The sequence below is a fragment of the Phyllopteryx taeniolatus genome, chromosome 2 (genome assembly GCF_024500385.1).
Source record: "Phyllopteryx taeniolatus isolate TA_2022b chromosome 2, UOR_Ptae_1.2, whole genome shotgun sequence".
In the NCBI taxonomy this organism is placed as follows: domain Eukaryota; kingdom Metazoa; phylum Chordata; class Actinopteri; order Syngnathiformes; family Syngnathidae; genus Phyllopteryx; species Phyllopteryx taeniolatus.
Window position 1 is genome coordinate 24526341 of NC_084503.1, and position 18592 is coordinate 24544932.

Here is an 18592-nt window from a genome sequence, read left to right on the forward strand (position 1 = left end):
TCAAATTAGAATGTTTTTCCCCAAAAAAATTATTCAAACAGAAATAAAATACAATTATTTTCTAAAATTATTTCAAATTGGCTTAATTTTTTTTTAAATTAACTGAGGTAAAAATCAGTAGTACCTAAATTATAAAATGATGAAATTAAATGTAAATAAAGTGTAAAACTGTAAACAAATCATCCAATTAAAAATGAAAGTTAATAATTTATAGTCAATTACTATAATAACAGTAAGTGAAAAGGAATTACCTAAAAAATTAACAAAAAATTGTTATATATTTGGTATAAATTTGGCATAAATTTGTTATATAACAAAAACAAATTAGAAAATGACATTAAAAAAAATGCACATTCCAAAATTGACATGAGAGGTTTAAAAAAAATCTACAAATGTAGAAAAATAACAAAATAGTTATAAATAAAAAGTTTCCTAAAAAAATAGCCAATTAACATTTAATGGGCTGACACCCCTAGAATAAAATGTATGACAATCAAGCACAGGATTTAAGCTGTTACTATACTAACTGTATCTAAAATATTTCTTAGCAAATTGGAAAATGTACCCCAAAAGCAATGTAAAAATATGACTTAGAAAATTCACAATAATGTAATTTAAAACCATTATTTAAAAAAAATGTTTTGAAGAACATTTAATAAATAGTATTTTTTTTTAGATGACTTTAGCGATAAACACTCATTTAAATCACCTTATAAATTATTTTTTTGTCCTGTTCGGCAGTTAGGTCGAACAAAAAGAAGGATCTGTATCCCGTTTATACCAGAGCAGTTTTACAGTACCACAGTGGAGTTCTTCAATCTGCCACTGTGGTTCTTTATATTCTGATGGATTTTTATTGAACGATTCAGTCAGACAGAGCAAAGTTTTAAAGGGGAGTGACAGAAAAAAAGGGGGATAGACAATATAGGAAGAGAAGATAACAAAAGACAGGACATTAGCTGTAATAAAGATGAGGAAAGAAATTATTATATGCCGAGTACAATGACACAGATTTGAGTGTTGTATGGGGGAGTAGTGCTATATCCTGTGAAGGGAGGACAAGACAATATAGAACAGGACTGGACAGGAGGGGAAGCATGCAGAACAGAGGTGGTGGACCCGGCTGTACAACTGAAGTGTGGTGGGAGTGGCTATGTAAATTCTAAATATCTTTAGAAATAGAGTGCAAGTGAGGGGATATCCAGGAAGTTCGCAGTTAGGAGTTATTTATCACAATGAATGAGTGGCCCACACCAAGCGAATAAGTCCCAGAGGTGAATTTCTGCGGACACATGCAAGTGAATTGACACCGTCTTGCATGCACAATAACCTTCAGAAGTGACCTGTAATTGCTGTGCCTGTACTGCGGGGGCTGAAGACCCCACCCCACCTAGCCGAGAGGCCGGGGCGGGCCCAGGAGCCCACCGGAGAGCGGCCCGGTGGACGTGACACCGCTCACACCCAGGGACCCATGTCTTCTTCCCTTTTAGTGATTTGCAAATGCATGGATTTTGTACATGAGATTCATTTGTACATGAGATTCATTTATAATCTTTTTTTTTTTTCTTTTGTGGGTGGAACTTCACTATTTGCTTAACAAACACTGGTGGTTGAAGGGTGCTCTGAAGTGTTGGGATTCTTTTTTGATTGCTGCTTTTTATTTATTGTATTGCTTTTTATTTGAAATTCTTGGAACAATTCACATAGGCACGGTGGCCGGCTGGTCCTCACAGTTCTGAGGACTGGGGTTCAATCCCCGGCCCCGCCTGTGTGGAGTTTGCATGTTCTCCCCGTGCCTGCGTGGGTTTTCTCCAGGCACTCCGGTTTCCTCCCACATCCCAAAAACATGCGTGGTAGGTTAATTGACAACTCTAAATTGCCTGTAGGTGTGAATGTGAGTGCAAATGGTTGTTTGTTTGTATGTGCCCTACGATTGGCTGGCAACCAGTTCAGGGTGTACCCCGCCTCCTGCCCGATGATAGGTGGGATAGGCTCCGGCACGCCCGCAACCCTAGTGAGGAGAAGCGGCTCAGAAAATGGATGGATGGATGGATGGAACAATTCATCACGTGTCATAAAAATCCATCCATTCCTTTTCTGTACCGCTTATCCTCACTAAAGTCACGGGAGTGCTGGAGCTGTCATGAACGGAACAGAGGATAGGACCCAAAAATGCACGACTCCAAAACAAATGGACAATTTCCAAAAAAAGAGAGGTTTAATAGACGGGCATAGGTCGGTACACAGGCAGGCAATCCAAGAAAGGCAACAGTATCCAAAAACATGAGGCAAAGAGGCAAGGTCGATAATCGGAACAGGCTCAAGTCTTACTGTGAGTCTGTGACGTGGAAACAAGCAATGCTGGAACGCGACAACAAGGTACAACGAACTGGCAACGAGAGGGAATGAGACACGAGGTTAAATACAAGGGGTAATTAGGGTGAACGAGGCACAGGTGGTGAAGATGCTCACAGGAGCAGGTGTGTGAGGACAAAATCCGGAACACACACACATGACAGGAGCCTAATTGGTCATAAAAATATTATTGTTAAATAGTTTGTAGGTTGTCAATTCCAAATTGTTCCCTAGTGCTAAAATAAAGAGGTATGTTATTAATTTTGAAATCTGTATTGTGACAGATTGGGGCAAGCATACAAGGAGCTAATGGAGATTCTGTAGTTTATAGACTTTTCCACCAAGCTGTTAAGGTAGATGCGATTATTGCATTCTTGAAACAGTTATGGCATTTGAGAAATAAATGAGAGTTGAGAGTTTGATGTTGTTGCAGTCTATCTGTTCCAATTCTAGCCAAGAATTGGCCAATGATGCTCCTCGTTGTGATGCATCCATTTGATGAGGTATTGTAATTGGTTAGCTTTATAATAGTGTTTAAAGTTGGCATCATTTAGGCCTCCCTCCTGTTTACTTTTCTGAAGATTGGATAAACTAATTCTATTTTTCTTGTTCTTAGAGTAAAAATGTATTATAGAAAAATCAAAGGTGCCGGCACGGTGAGCGACTGGTTAGCACTTACGCCTCACAGTTCTAGGGAACGTGGTTCAAATCGGGACCCCGCCTGTGTGGAGTTTGCATGATCTCCCTGTGCCTGCGTGGGTTTTCTCCGGGCACTCCGGTTTCCTCCCACATCCCAAAAACATGCGTGGTAGGTTGATTGGAGACTCTAAATTGCCCATAAGTATGATTGTGAGTAGGACTGGTTGTTTGTTTGTATGTTTAAGGTAAGTTGAAATTTAAAATATTTTTTTTTCATTATAAAATTAACAAAAACTGTACTTTAAAAATGATCTAATTCCAATGTAATTAATTAAAAAGTACCCTGATAGAAATTGTATGACAGAAGAAAAATTGGATATTTTTTTTAAAAAAGCAATTAAAAAAATACCTATAAAATTAGCAGTCAAAATTTAACCCAAGAATATATTTTTTAAACAAATTCAAGCCTAACATTGTGAAACTAAATAAAATGAAGTTGCCTTAAAACAAATCTAAAATTAAAAATCTTTTTTTTTAAATGGCAAATTTGAAACTCAACAAAACAGTACATTTCAAATGACCTAAAACCCTAGCACATCAACACAAAATAAAATAAGCAATTTTAAAAACAAAAAATGTTTTTTGTAATGCTCATTTACAAATGAGCAAAAATGTAATTTTAAAAAAGTACCTAAAATCCGCTGATTAGAAAAGGTATTACGAATGCAATTTTAAATTCGAACAGAACAGAGAATTTCTTTTGCTGTGGTGTTTTGCCGCGACATGTCTGAGCCCTCGGCCCTTATACTGTAAGTAACTGTGGTTAGTTGTGCAAAGCTATTTCTGAGTGTGTGTTTTTGTGTTAAAGAACTTGTTTAACAACACGCAACTGCATCCACACGTACTGATCTTAGATGGAAAGTCAGACTTTTAAACAGAAAAGCGTTGATTTCACATCAAATTTATCCAGCCATCCATTAGCGATTAAGCAGATTGCTCCAAAATTTTACAACAAATTATTATAAAAGTGTAAAGAGAAATTCACCACTATAAAAACAACAAAACAGTCGACTTTGAAAAAAACTTCTTGAACAAAAAATGCCCAAGAAATACGGCCAAACACAGTGACTGTGCATGAGGTCACCGGCAACATTCATGTGTGGTGTCATGACCTGCAGGCCAAAATAATCCTATTAAGGTTTGCCTGATGTGGCACACGCAAGGCCTGAGAAGCTGCTTACTGATGTTCTATGGAAGTACAATCAACATCTGCATTATCTTCCAAAACAAAACAAAATCAGCCCCCAAAGCTACTTTCCCTAACCAACATGACTTTTGGTAGGCATGTTTACCATTCCTAGACTCACACAAAAAAATTCAAGAAGCCATGCGCAAAAATACACAGGAAGTATGCCGTTTTGCTTTCAAGCCCCCGAAAAGTAGCACTTTGTGGGAATTTTTTCAGATTTCAGCCCCTGAGACCAGTTTCACTCGACAATATGAAATATGATAGGCATGTCTATAAAGAATAGACCGACCCAAAAATTCCCATGAAGCCGTGCCTGAAAATACATTGCTAGTCAGCAATTTTGGGTTCAAGCACTCCAGAATTCACACAGTAAGTAGCGCCTGTCAGAATTGTTTGAAAATTCAGTCCCCAAAGCTGGTTTCACTTAGCAACATAACATTTGGTATGAATGTCTATTACGAGCAGACCCACAAAAGTCTCAAGAATTCATGTCCAAAAATACACAGGAAATATGCCATTTTGGTTTCAAGCCTACCACACTAAGTAGCACCCCCTGGAAATATTTCAAAATTCAGTTTGCAGTTTCACTTAGCAACATGAAATTTGATAGGCATGTCTACCATAAGTAGACTCACAAAAAAAAGTCACAAGAATCCAGGCCTGAAAAGACACATTGATTTCCATGCATTCTGCCCAATGTGCACTGAACGAGTTCAAAGGACGAAAGTTCACGAACTAGTTCATATTTTGGCCGAACGTGAACTGAACTTAGTTGATTTCTGCCTGATGAATGTTATTGAAAATGCGCCAATTCCGGTGTCTGTGAACGGTTTTCGAATGAAAGTTCATTTTCATTCAAGAGTGTCAGGTTTGGTTTGGGGCTTAATGGGACGAAACCCAGCTGAACACACTATTTACGAGCCTTCATATGTCGGGGTAAAAACGTCGTATTTGGCAACGCATTCAGTGCAGCTGTGGCCGCCATTCATGTTTACATCGCAGCTGTGTGAGTGGGCGAGGTGTGTTCAGGGGCACTGCGTAAATGCGAGTGAAGGTGTTCTTTGGTACATCCATCCATCCATTTTCTGAGCCGCTTCTCCTCACTAGGGTCACGGGCGTGCTGGAGCCTTGTGAGGATAAGCGGTACATAAAATGGATGGATAGATAATTGATAATAGATTATGTTTATATAGTCAGCCAAAGCTTCGAGAAATGCAGTTATTAATGTCCTTTCTCCATCGTTCCTGTCATGTTATGTTCCGTGTTTTTGTTTGCTCATTGTTTTTGAGATTCCGGGGCGAAAGCTGTAGCTGGCTACTTGTGTGGACTGAATGGGTGGCAACAATGAGGAAATAAATTGACAATATTTTGAGGGTAGTAGCCTGTCAGCAACATATTGAAAAAGAAGTAGAACTATGAACATGTTAGTTTTTGGACCGGTGAAATTAGTTCAAAATGTTGAATTATGAACTGAAGTAGTTCATTTATGCAACGCTGAACTGAACTTTGAAGGTGTTCGCGTAGAAAGGGAATTTTCCCAACACTGCCGTATTCCGGCTCATCCTGCTGATGTTCTGTGTGTCCTGATGCTCACCCTGCTGGCTAACTTGCTAACAGTAGCGGGGCCTGCTTGCTTCCTGCAGGGGAGCATGTGATCACTTTAATCTGTTTAAGGAGCTTCTACCAGTCATTCCTGAACTGCGGACATGCTTCTGCTATGTGAACCTACTGTCCAGCTGTGTGGCCTTTCCTGCTACACGTGTGCACACACGCACACACACACTTACACACACACACACACACACACACACACGCTCGTTGTGTGTGCTAATGTTGAGGGTCGGGGTTGCTAAAAAAATAATAATAATAAAAGCCAATAAATAAATTGAGCAGTATGATTCTTGTTAACCTATCAGATTCCAAATTATTTCTCTTCAATATTGTTCACAAATCCCTCTAAATCTCTGTTCTTGAGCACTTCTCCTTTGGCGAAAAAAATCCATCCACCTCACAGGTGTGGCATATCAAGATGCTGATTCGACAGGATGAATTTTGCACAGGTGTGTCCTGAGGAGTCGGAGAGGTTGGATGGGACCGAAAACCAGTCAGTATCTGGTGTGACCACCATCTGCTTTGCATAGAGTTGATCAGGGAGTTGATTGTGGCCTGTGGAATGTTGGTCCACTCCTCTTCAATGGCTTTGTAAAGTTTGCCGGATATTATTCTGTAACTCCATATTATACAGTGACCTTTTATTGTGGGCAGCCTAAGGCACACCTTTGCAATAAATGTGTCACACTGGTTTCTGACTGAAATGTTTGTACTTTTTCCTCAAAATATACAATTTCTCCAAAAATACACAAACATCCCAAAAACATTTTTAAAATCAAAAAGTCAGACTTTTCCCAACTTTATTCAAAATATGACTTTGTTTCTTGAAATATGCAAATTTACTTAATTAAACAAAAAAATGTTTTTTTCTCAAAAATAGAAAAAAACAACTTTTTTTTCTTCTCACACAACCTTCCCATCCGAAAATATACTGTAAAAGCAAATTTCACAAAAAATACATTAATTTATTGATTATTTTTTTCTTTAAAATATGAGTTTTTATCTTCAAAATATATTATTCTTTCCTTGTACATAGAAGAATATCTATATTGTAACATATATTGTATTATACTCCCCACCCCTCCACACACAAAAATGAGAGAAAATATTATAAATTTCTTGAAAATATATATTTATTCCTTAAAAATATGCAATTATTTTTTTCAAGAAGAAAAATAAGGAAAGAAAGAAAGAAAATAAATACAGCAACAAAATATTTGTTTCTTAAAATATACACTATCTGGGGGAAAAATACACATCGTTTTTTCTCAGACGTACACAACTTTTGTTCCTGAAAATCTTTTTTTTTCTCAAACATTGAAAGTTTTTTTTTTTTTTCTCAACCATATCCAGATTCCTTTCAAATACACAAGTTAAAAAGTTCTTTGCTCGGAAATGTATTGCTCGTTTCTAGAAAATGCAGCCGAGTGTTTCTTTTGGCTGTGTCCCTGGAAAATGAAAGTAAAGCCACTGTGTCTGTCACACTTGTGACAGCATCTTAATCCTGATTTGTTCAACTTGTTTTGAAAGAGCACTGTTCCTCGCTCTCGTGTTGCATGAGTACGATGAGTGAGAGCTGAGTGGCACATTGCATGACTCCAAAGCCGCCAGATCCTCGCCTCCTCCACACTCATAAGAGCTACAGCGCGCAAATATGTGCGCAAAGGGGAGGGAAAACGCACTCACGCACGCACGCACACGCACACGCACAGATCGGAGTGGTGGTCGTGCGTTGTTCTTTGTTCTGCCAGTTTAAGAGCCTTGTGTGTCTTTTCCAGTGGGTGCCGCCTTCGCGTGACTTGAGCCGGCAGATTTAGGATTGTCCGCGAGTCCGAGACCCTCCCCTCCTCTGGACCCAGCCTCCGCTTCTCACGCAAGCACAGTCGCACGCACGCATAAACGCACGCGCACACACAAACTCGACCTCTCAGCTTTTCAGCATGCGCTGACCCGCCGGACCAGGACCCAACAAGCCATCTTAATAATACTGGAACACTTTAACTAATAAATGGCGCGTTATGTTTTCATGAGCTTGACTGTTTATTGCTGGACACGCATTATCAGGCAATGCCATCAAATTCGGCTGCAGTCATTTTGGGCATGGAATCTCACTGACATATACATAGAAATATCATGTATATATATATAATTCGTCACAATTTTTTGTTCTTTACATGTCCTGTATACGTTAAGTTTTAAGTTTAAAGTTTCAAATGTTCCTTTTTTTTTTTTTTTTTACCAGTTTTCATTTTAATTATTTATTTGAAAAAACACATTTGAAAATCACTTGGAAAAATGTTTATTTGTAATTGATTTCATTTATATAATAACTTTTGGTTTTTAAAAAATATTCACTATTTTGAATGCTATGAAATTTTATTTGAGCAATTTTTGTACTTTCACTAGTTTTTTTACTTTGTATTACTAATCAAGCATGTCATTAATTTTAACATTTCAGCATTTTATTTGGTTTTTATATAATGTTTATTTTGTATTAATTTTACCAATATTACAGTTATTTTAATCAACTATCTTTGTCAATTCTTTTTCTCTATATTACCTTTTGAGTAATTATATTTCTAATTATATTTTTTGCATTTTATTTGAATTTCTACTTTTTTTCAATAATTGTTTAATACAGGGAAATATTTCATTTTCTATTACCTATTAAAATCTATTTTTTTATTTCCTTTTTATTCAAACTTTCACTTTTTAGATTGGATTTTATTAGACTTTACTGCAATTTAATGTAACTCCAGTTAAATTATTTTGTAATAGTTTGTATGTTTACTTTATATTGCTGTTTCAATTAAGTATATTTCTAATTCAAAATAAGTCAAACCCTTGTAAATATAGTTTGGCTAAGATAAAGCAGGATTTGCACATAAGCCAATAAGAACAAGCTATGCATGTACCTATTAATATTAACACTACAGCACGAAAAAGAAAGAAAGCAGATTAGAATATAACAATTCACAGTTTACGCTTTGTTTTTTGTGTGTGTTTTATTTGTTTGTTTCATAACGCTGGCTGTTGCACAATTCTGGCGTGGAGAGCTTGTTTTTGCAGAAAAACGCCACATGGGCAACTTTAATCCTTCGAAACATGAACATTAATCATTAACTGTTTCATCAAACTTTTTGACATTGAACCCCATCAATTCAGCTGCAAGGAGTGGTAAAGAAGAAATTTAGGTGGCGGGAATCATAAAGCTAAGAAAATAAAGGTGCAATTTTATCCTAATATCATTGGGGGAAAGATAAAAGAATAAAGTTGCATTGTTACGAAAAGTAAGCGTCACAACTTTTAAACAACAACAACAACAAAACTTTATTCTTTTAACATTACGACTTTTTTTCCTTGTAACATCGCGACGTTATAACACATCATAACATTGCACCTTTTGCTCTTGTAACATGAAAACCTTATTCTGGTGACACGAGGACTTGTCGTAACATTAGGTTTGCTTTTTCTCAATTAAGACTATTCCTCATGACATTGCAACATTTGGACTTGTTTCATTCTTGTAACATTTACGCCTTCACTTCTGCAACATTACGACTTTTTACGCAACTACTTTTGTCCTTCACATTTCAAATTTTTGTCTCATATGCCAACTTTTTTTCTTCTCGTAACATTATGCCTCTAATCTCGCAATATTACAATGTTTTTGTATGACATAACTACAACTTTATATTCGCAACATTGTACCATTTTTTGTAATACCGGTATGATAACTTTCATTTCAAAACAACATAAAAAAATGATTGTAACCTTCTCGTTATGTTAGTTTAGATAGATACTTTACTGCGCCTGAAGTAAAAGATAACTTTATGCTTCTATTACAAATCATTTTTGGATCATATTGTAACTTTATTCTCAGAATGTTGCAACCATTATCATTATCATTATTACCATTAGTAACATTAGACCTTTATTCTCTTAACATTACGACTTTATTCTCGTAACGTGATCTATTTTTTCTGTTTTTCGTAACATTTTTGGTAACTATACATTTTTTTATATTTCTTCTTAAATCTCGGAACATTCTGTATGTTTTCCTTGACAACTATGTTCTCGTATCATTATGACTTCCATCTTGTAACGCTGTGACTTCTTTTTGTAACGTTACATGTTTTTTCATGTAGCATTACAAGTTTATTCTCGTAAGATTCTGACGCAAATCTTATAACATTGCATTTTTCTCAACCAACTACTTAATGCTGAAAACATTCTGACTTCAAACTTGTAACATACCCACTTTTTTTGGCAACTTTTTTTAAACAATATTACTATTACTAGTAATTACATTAAAACTATGTTCATGTAACGTTGCATATTTTTCCCTTAATATGACTGATCTGGTAACATTGCGACTTTTTCTCGTAAGATTGTCCTTTTTCATGTGGCATTCCAACTTTATTCTCGTAAAAATTACTTTAACGTCAATACTTCCTTTGTAACATTATGTGTAGGTTAGGTATATACTTTATTAATGCCAAAGAGCGTTACGACCTAATTCTATTAACATTGCAACTTTTGTCTTGTAACATTAAAACTTAAACCTTGTAATATTTTGACTTTTTTTTCTGTACTGTTACATCTTTAAATAATAAAAAACAGTTCCACTTTCCTCTTTCTGACAAACAGCCCTGTACAGGAAACTTCATGTTTTATTAACCCAATAAATTCTATTGATATGATGATATTCCTAACACGTAAACTTGCACATTTACTTAAAGTGATTGTTTCCTTGCTGCAAAGAAAACATTTTTAAAAAAACGATCGTATTAAACTGGTCAGCCTGTACAGCTCCTCGTAACCCCCCACCACCACACGCACACACACGCACGCACACAGACACACGCACACACACACACACACCTCGACATCGCCACCTCAAAGGGGAGGTGAAGGTTTGATCGCTCCGCTCTCACGCAAGTGGTCAATGTTTAACTCCTGCTAACAGGTACTAGCACGCAATGGCATTCGACCTGAGTGCTTTATCAGGACTTAGCGCAGCCTGGGTGGTAGATGTTGACAGTGACGCCCTTTCCCACCCAGAGCCCCCCCCCCCACACACACACACACACACTCATAAATGCCACGTGCATGAGTAGTTTTCGATCAGCTTGACCCCCCCCCACATTCTGGCTTTATTCTCGTCACATTACGTTGATTGTCTCCTAACATTAAAATATTTTCATAACAGTTCAAGTTTTTCTCGCTATATTACAAACTTTTTATCATAACATCCATCCATCCATTTTCTGAGCCGCTTCTCCTCACTAGGGTCGCGGGCGTGCTGGAGCCTATCCCAGCTGTCATCGGGCAGGAGGCGGGGTACACTTTGAACTGGTTGCCAGCCAATCGCAGGGCACATACAATCAAACAGCCATTCGCACTCACATTCATACCTACGGGCAATTTAAAGTTGTCAATTAACCTAGCATGCATGTTTTTGGGATGCGGGAGGAAACCGGTGTGCCCAGAGAAAACCCACGCAGGCACGGGGAGAACATGCAAACTCCACACAGGCGGGACCGGGGATCGAACCCCGGACCTCAGAACTGTGAGGCAGACGCTCTAACCGTGCCGCCTTTTACAATTAAAAACGTTACAATTAAATTCTCATAACATTGCAACCCTTTTTTCATACCATTACATTTTTATTCTCATGACATTGCAACTATAATGTTGTAGCATTATGACTTCTTTTTGTCACATTAATATTAGGTTAGGTAGATTTTATATAAGCTTAACCAGACCAAAGGAAATTATGATTGTATTCTAGTAACATTGTGACTTTTTTGTCATAACATTACAACTTTATTTTTGTAACATTACAACATTTTGTCATAAGATTAAAAGTCTATTCTTGTAACTTTTTTGTGAAATACAACTTTATTTTTGTAATATTCCAACTTTTATCTTGTCACATTATCCCTTTATTCTTGTGACTTTACAACATTTTTCTTATAACATTTCAACTTGCTGGCAGTTGCAGGTTGTTATCACAGGCTGTTTACAGTCGTAGAAATTGGACCAATGACGGTCCATTATGACTTTATCAACAACATAGTAATCGAGCATAATAAAGCAATGAAGGGCCGTCGCTTTGTTGCACGCTGCTTTGCACATGCATAAGAGAGCATTTCAAATCATGCAATCACACATGCAATGAAACATGCGCGCGCACGCACACACACACCTCCATACACACACACACACACACACACACACCTTTTCAGTGCACTAGACTTCATTCATGACAAACAGAAGGAGGGATGATTACATCACGGGCTGCAGCCAATGGAGTGGAGCAGCACGCTATAAAGCAAGAGCCCATTCTCTCTTTTGGGGACACGAGGAGTAAACTTGGGGCTGAGCTGTATTTTGACATCTTTGAACTCCTCTTGGATTTCATTGCTCATCTGTTTGCTTGAAGGTAAGCTCGACTTCGGCATAACAAGCCTCATTAGTGTCTAACTCCTACTATGGTAAGATAGAGATTGTTTTGTTAGAGTACATTTGCAGATGTTTGGCTGCTTCTCCAGTCCTAAATTTGTGTTCCTTTATGCAAAAAGTGCAGCACGTGCAGGGTGAAATAACGCAAAGTCCTCACTCACTCTCTGCAGCAGGTAGTCGACGCGTTGCACAACCTGCCTGCCCTAACACTCCTCCGCTTCTTCTTTTTCCAGGAGCAGCCAGAAAATTATAAGGACATTGCCATGGTGCTAATGATACTCCCGTTGGTCGGGGCCGTGTCTGTGTCGGAGAGCCTGGTGGCTGTGACCACACTGTGTCTGGTCTACCTGTTGCTCAAGTTCTTCCGTGGCGACATTCCCGAGAGGCTCCGGCGGCTCCCGGGGCCCAAGCCGCTGCCCATCATCGGCAATGTGCTACAAGTGGGCACCAGGCCTTACCTGAGCCTTACCGCCATGAGCAAGCGCTACGGCCCCGTGTTCAAGATCCAGATCGGCATGCGTCCCGTAGTGGTGCTTAGTGGCAGCGAAACGGTGCGACAGGCACTCATCAAACAAGGCGAAGACTTCTCGGGCAGGCCCGACCTGTACACCTTCCGCTTTATCAATGACGGCCAAAGTCTGGCCTTCAGCACGGACCAGGCAGGTGTGTGGCGGGCCCGCCGCAAGCTGGCCTACAGCGCCCTGCGCTCCTTTGCCACCCTGGATGGCACTTCGTCACAGTACTCATGCATGCTGGAGGAGCACATCTGCAAGGAGGGCGAGTATCTCGTAAAGCGTCTCAATAACGTCATGAAGGCCGACGGCAGCTTTGACCCCTTTCGTCACATCGTCGTCTCCGTGGCCAACGTCATCTGCGGGATGTGCTTTGGCCGCCGCTACGACCATGATGACCAGGAGCTCCTGGGCCTGGTGAACTTAAGCAACGAGTTCAGCCAGGTGGTAGGCAGTGGCAACCCCGCCGACTTTATTCCGGCTCTTCAGTTCCTGCCGAGCACCACCATGAGGAAGTTTGTGAGCCTCAACGCCCGCTTCAACGACTTTGTGCGGAAGATTGTGACTGACCACTATGCCACCTTCAACAAGGTATCGCCCACACATCTTAAACCACTGTTTCTTCCATTTTAGTCATACAGTGTTGCCCTGGCATATCGTGGTTCTTTGTTCGCAGCCCTGCTATATCGTAAGATTTTTATTGTTTTTAAAAAAAAAAAAATGTAAATAGGTTTTTACAATAAATGTACATACCGTAATGCTCTCGCATGTGATACAAGAGAGCCACAGTCATTGATGCGCTTGTCAGTCATTTTTTTTAATGCCTTAAGAACAGTAAAACGCAATAAGCACACACGCAGAAGCTGCTTTTGGCCACATCTTGCCCAGACACTCACACGCAGCCTCAACCGACGTCACACCACTGGGCCTTACCTCTAAAAAGCATGTGCATGTATCCAACACACAAATACAACACACTATTCATTTGATGCTTCTTTGTGTTTAAATATGTTTACAGTGTGTTTAAAAAATGTAAAGTTTGAATGTGTTAAAAGTGTGTGGGAGGGGTCAAACTGTGTATACATTATTTATTTTATTTTTTAAAATATCATCTATATATCAGATTTTCACCTATCACGGGTGTTCTGGAACATATCCTCCGCAATAAACGGGTTGACTGTAGTCGTCAAAGTTGTCTGATTGATTCACTTTCAGGACAACATTCGGGACATCACTGACTCTCTCATCGACCACTGCGAGGACAGGAAGCTGGACGAGAACTCCAACATCCAGGTGTCGGATGGCAAGATCGTAGGGATCGTCAATGACCTCTTTGGAGCTGGTTGGTTGGAGCGCTTGTTTTACTTTTCTTTCTGCTTGTCCCGTGAGCATTCCACCCACTTATCCGGGCCTGGGGTCGGTCACCAGTGGCTAGAGTGTTGAGGCTACAGGAGATATCTGGTGGCTAGGATATTGGAAATCTCTGGTAGTGAGGTTACTGGAACTTTCCAGTGGCTAGGATTTTGGAGTTCTCCAGTGGCGAGGGTGTTGAGGCAACTGGAGATCTTTGGGGACCAGTGTATCAAGAATTCTGGAGATTTGGAGGTGGATAGAGGTAGCTAACATCCTAGCCACCGGAGATTTCCAGTACCCTAGCCACCTGAGACATTAAATTACTTCCACACTCCAGTCACTGGAGAGCTCTGATGGCCAGAGTACTAGAGATCCGCAGTGGTTATGGTGTTGAGGCTACTAGAGATCTCTGGTGGCTTCAGTGATGTTGAGCCATTGTTCTATTATACTACCAATGCCATGTGATCAAGTCACCTCTGAACAAATAAAACAATGTTCAATTCTCATCTAGGCTTCGACACCATCTCGACCGCCTTGTCCTGGTCAGTCATGTACTTGGTGGCTTATCCGGAGATTCAGGAGAGGCTTTATCAGGAGCTGAGTAAGTACCTGACAGTGGAATTCCCCCTCACGCATCCCGGGAAAATATTCACCAATGCTTTTCATTTCCAGAGAAAAAAGTGGGACTTCACCGCACTCCTCTTTTATCCGACAAAGCCATCCTGCCCTTCCTGGAGGCCTTCATCCTGGAAGTCCTTCGTCACTCATCATTCCTGCCCTTCACCATCCCCCACTGGTAAGGTTCATTTTCGTTGCAGGTGTACAATGCTATCACCGGGGAAACGTAACATAAGATGAATGACATTGCTGTCTTTCCAGCACCACAAAGGACACATCTCTGAACGGCTTCTTTATTCCTAAAGACACCTGCGTCTTCATCAATCAGTGGCAAATCAATCACGACCCGTAAGTCTGACACTAACTCTTTTACCGGCTAGCATGGAGGGAAGGAAGACTGATCATGATGTTTCCTCTGCACCTTTCAGTGAGATCTGGAAGGATCCATCATCCTTCAACCCAGAGCGCTTCCTGAGCCCCGACGGCACTGAGCTCAACAAGCAGGAGGGCGAAAAGGTGATGATTTTCGGCCTGGGCAAGCGTCGCTGCATTGGAGAGGTCATTGCGCGGCACGAGGTTTTCCTTTTCCTGGCCATCATTGTGCAAAGGCTGTGTTTCCATGGCACGCCCGGCGAGCCCGTGGACATGACGCCCGAGTACGGCCTCACTATGAAGCACAAGCGCTGCCAGCTGAGAGCTACCATGCGGCCACTTGACGTGCAGTGAAGACCGAGCGAGAAGTGCCCATGAACAATATGCAGTGCTGGGATTAACGCAACCACAATAACTATCACAGTGATGTACAATGTGCGTTACACTGCATTTGAATTCATATCACTGAATTTCAATTCATCGACATGTCCACCTTAACCATCTGCAACTATTCCAGTTGCCACATATTACAGTAATAGGAACTGATCCCTGTCGCGAATTGCAAAAACAAATGCCATGAATTGATGACCCCACCCCAAATTTTATTAATTATTAATAATTATAATTAAATTATATTTTATTATACTTATTGGTGGAAGGGAAATTCGCCCTCCACCCCTATATATACTCTATGTTGTACACCACACATAGAACCAGCTCACACACAGGCAGTCATTTAAGGCATTTCAGAACGAGCACAAAAATGCGAATCGGTTAGTTTTTTAGCGAACAACTGGGGATAGGTTCCACAGCAAAAAAAACAAATAGGTGAATTTGTGAATTGTGAACAGCAAATATGCAGGGTTTTACTGTACTCCCCTCGCTGTGATTTGGTTTGTGTTTAAGTCCTGCCTCACCGTTTGATCCAGCTGTACTGCCATTGGCCAGCTTTTGATTGACTCTTGGACCAAATGGACGTCCACTATTATAGCAGCAACACTGATTGGTCGCGACGCCACTCTACTTTAGAATTCCGGAACAGTGATACTGTAATATAACAAATGACAGTATAAAAGTAATATATATGACATTTTTGTGGAACACTAAGGACATATGGCTCACAAACAGGGCCATATTGTCAGAATGTAATTTACAGGACGTCAAATTGAAGCCACTCAGCTAACGATGTTGTGAAGAAATGTTATTGCCAATGTCCTTGTTAGGGTTTTTGGTCCCGCTGCTATCTTTTGACTCTGAATGAAATGCAAATGACCTTATACTGTTCATATTTTAATAACCCAATATAATGTGGATGTTAGGACACTGAAGCTATATTTGTATCCTAAAATGTGATTTTTGTGCTTCTATCAAGTATTTTGTAAAGTTATTTTATGTGCCTAAAATTTTTATATATTTCAGGGGAAATTACTTTGCTGGGTGTATGTGCATATTCATGTGGGCATTTGTGTGTGTATTTGATTTGCTAGAACACCAAAAAAAGTGATTTTTGTTTCGTTTCATAATACAACAGTAAGCTAGACAATTTTACATTTCTATCATTATTATGATTATGTGTGTATAAGTGGACACATGATGGTTGACACGCAATAAAAATATTGAAAGCATTGTTTGCTTTATTTAAAATAATTGTTATTAAAAAAACTGAAAAAAAATGTCAACGTTTTGTGATGTTGTTTATATTTCTCGGCCCCTATACATACACATTCGCATGACGTGCTGAAATAATTGAGTCGTTAATGTAAAAAATTAATTATTTAAAATATCACATTATTTTTCATTGATTCATGTATTTTCTATCCTTTTATTTTATTGTATTGCCACGAGTGACAAGAGCAGCATAGTGGGTGACTGGATGCACACTACCCACCCTCAAGAATACCGACAGTATACTGGCAGACTACAAAGGAAAGCCAGTGGAATCATAAAGGATCCCTCCCACCCCAGAAACTCACTTTTTCCCCCGTTCCCTCTGGACCATGAGGCTTAAAACAGTTTCTACCACCAAGCTGTGAAATGCATTTGACCCCCCCCTCCCCTTGCACCTCCCCCACAGTAAGAACTAATGACATCACACACACACACACACACACACACACACACCCTTTTTAAGTACAATATAATGAACAAGAACTGTGCAATATAATCGGGACAAAAACAACAACTGTGTAATACCGTATGGAAATAATAGCATAACGTTCATATCATAATAGGGTCACAACCCAAAATGGGAACGATTGTTGTTTTACCTCAATGCTGCAAAAGATTTTCATTGTTCCTGTGACAGTGACAATAGAGTTATATTCTATTTATATTCTATTCTACAGCTTTCATCAAATATGTTATATTATTGCTGGAATAAATGAATAATATGTAAATCCCTTTTTTAAACACAGTAATCTTTTAAAACATAACTATCAGAAAAATGGCTCTCTCAAGTTACTCGGTACAGTTTCATAAATGTCACACAGAAATGTTAAAGTGTTAAAACATCCATCCATTTTCTGTACCGTTTTTCCTCATAAGGGTCACAGGCATGCTGGAGCCTATCCCAGCTGTCTTTGGGCGAGAGGCGGGGTACACCTTGAACTGGTTGCCAGCCAATCGCAGGGCACATAGAAACAAACAACAATTCGCCCTCACATTCACACCTACGGGCAATTTAGAGTCTTCAATCGACCTACCGTGCATGTTTTTGGGATGTGGGGGGAAACCGGAGTGCCCGGAGAAAACCCACCCAGGCACGGGGAGAACATGCAAACTCCACACAGGCGAGGCCGGGATTTGAACCCCGGTCCTCAAGAACTGTGAGGCAGATGTGCTAAGCAGTCGTCCACCGTGTCACCATGTTAAAACATATCTAACAAAAAATATTATTCCAGGCTACAGTATATGTCATGTTTGGAAAATCTTGTCTATTTACAGTAAATGACCTGAGTAGCTAACAATGAAAGCAAAGCTAATGAGGCTAGGCTAACCATTACATATGTCATGTACATTTGCTCAATTTCAATGTAATTTTTTATTAATAATATGGAAGGTAAATTTTTAAAAATGTTTTTTGTACCACCAGTAAGCAACATATTAATTAAGGTAGTAAACAATTTAATCTCTATTTAAGAACATAACCTCAGGAAGGTAAATTACACACTGGATTGTAAATGTCTCCTTGATGTCGTTAATTAGTGTCAAATTCATTGTTACAGTAGCACATTCTGTTTTATTATCCATGTTTTGTACATTTGAGGACACACCTTGCCCTAACAGTGATTCTCAGGGGGATTGTAATTAGCTGTGGTAAGGGGGAACTTCCCTCCTCTTCTCTGTGGTCTGCCAACCAGTTGGGCCAGACCAAACCCACAGGAGTCTAGCCTCTTACTTCACACACTCTGCAGAT

At 39.5% G+C, this 18592-nt stretch overlaps 1 protein-coding gene across 1 annotated transcript; it reads left to right on the forward strand.

Annotated features, from left to right (window-relative positions):
* Positions 1 to 12143: 12143 nt before the first annotated feature.
* LOC133474125 (cytochrome P450 1A1) lies at positions 12144 to 16802 on the forward strand. Its single transcript, XM_061765476.1, has 7 exons — positions 12144 to 12302; positions 12556 to 13425; positions 14050 to 14176; positions 14699 to 14788; positions 14860 to 14983; positions 15067 to 15153; positions 15234 to 16802. Exons 2-7 carry the CDS (start codon positions 12586 to 12588, stop codon positions 15529 to 15531), a joined length of 1566 nt encoding a protein of 521 aa, XP_061621460.1. The 5' UTR covers positions 12144 to 12302; positions 12556 to 12585; the 3' UTR covers positions 15532 to 16802.
* Positions 16803 to 18592: the final 1790 nt, after the last annotated feature.

Coding starts and splice junctions, on each gene's coding strand:
- LOC133474125 (XM_061765476.1), top strand. CDS start 12,586: ATGGTGCTAATGATACTCCCGTTGGTCGGGGCCGTGTCTGTGTCGGAG. Junction 13,426..14,049: donor ACTATGCCACCTTCAACAAG/GTATCGCCCACA, acceptor ATTCACTTTCAG/GACAACATTCGGGACATCAC. Junction 15,154..15,233: donor TGGCAAATCAATCACGACCC/GTAAGTCTGACA, acceptor TGCACCTTTCAG/TGAGATCTGGAAGGATCCAT.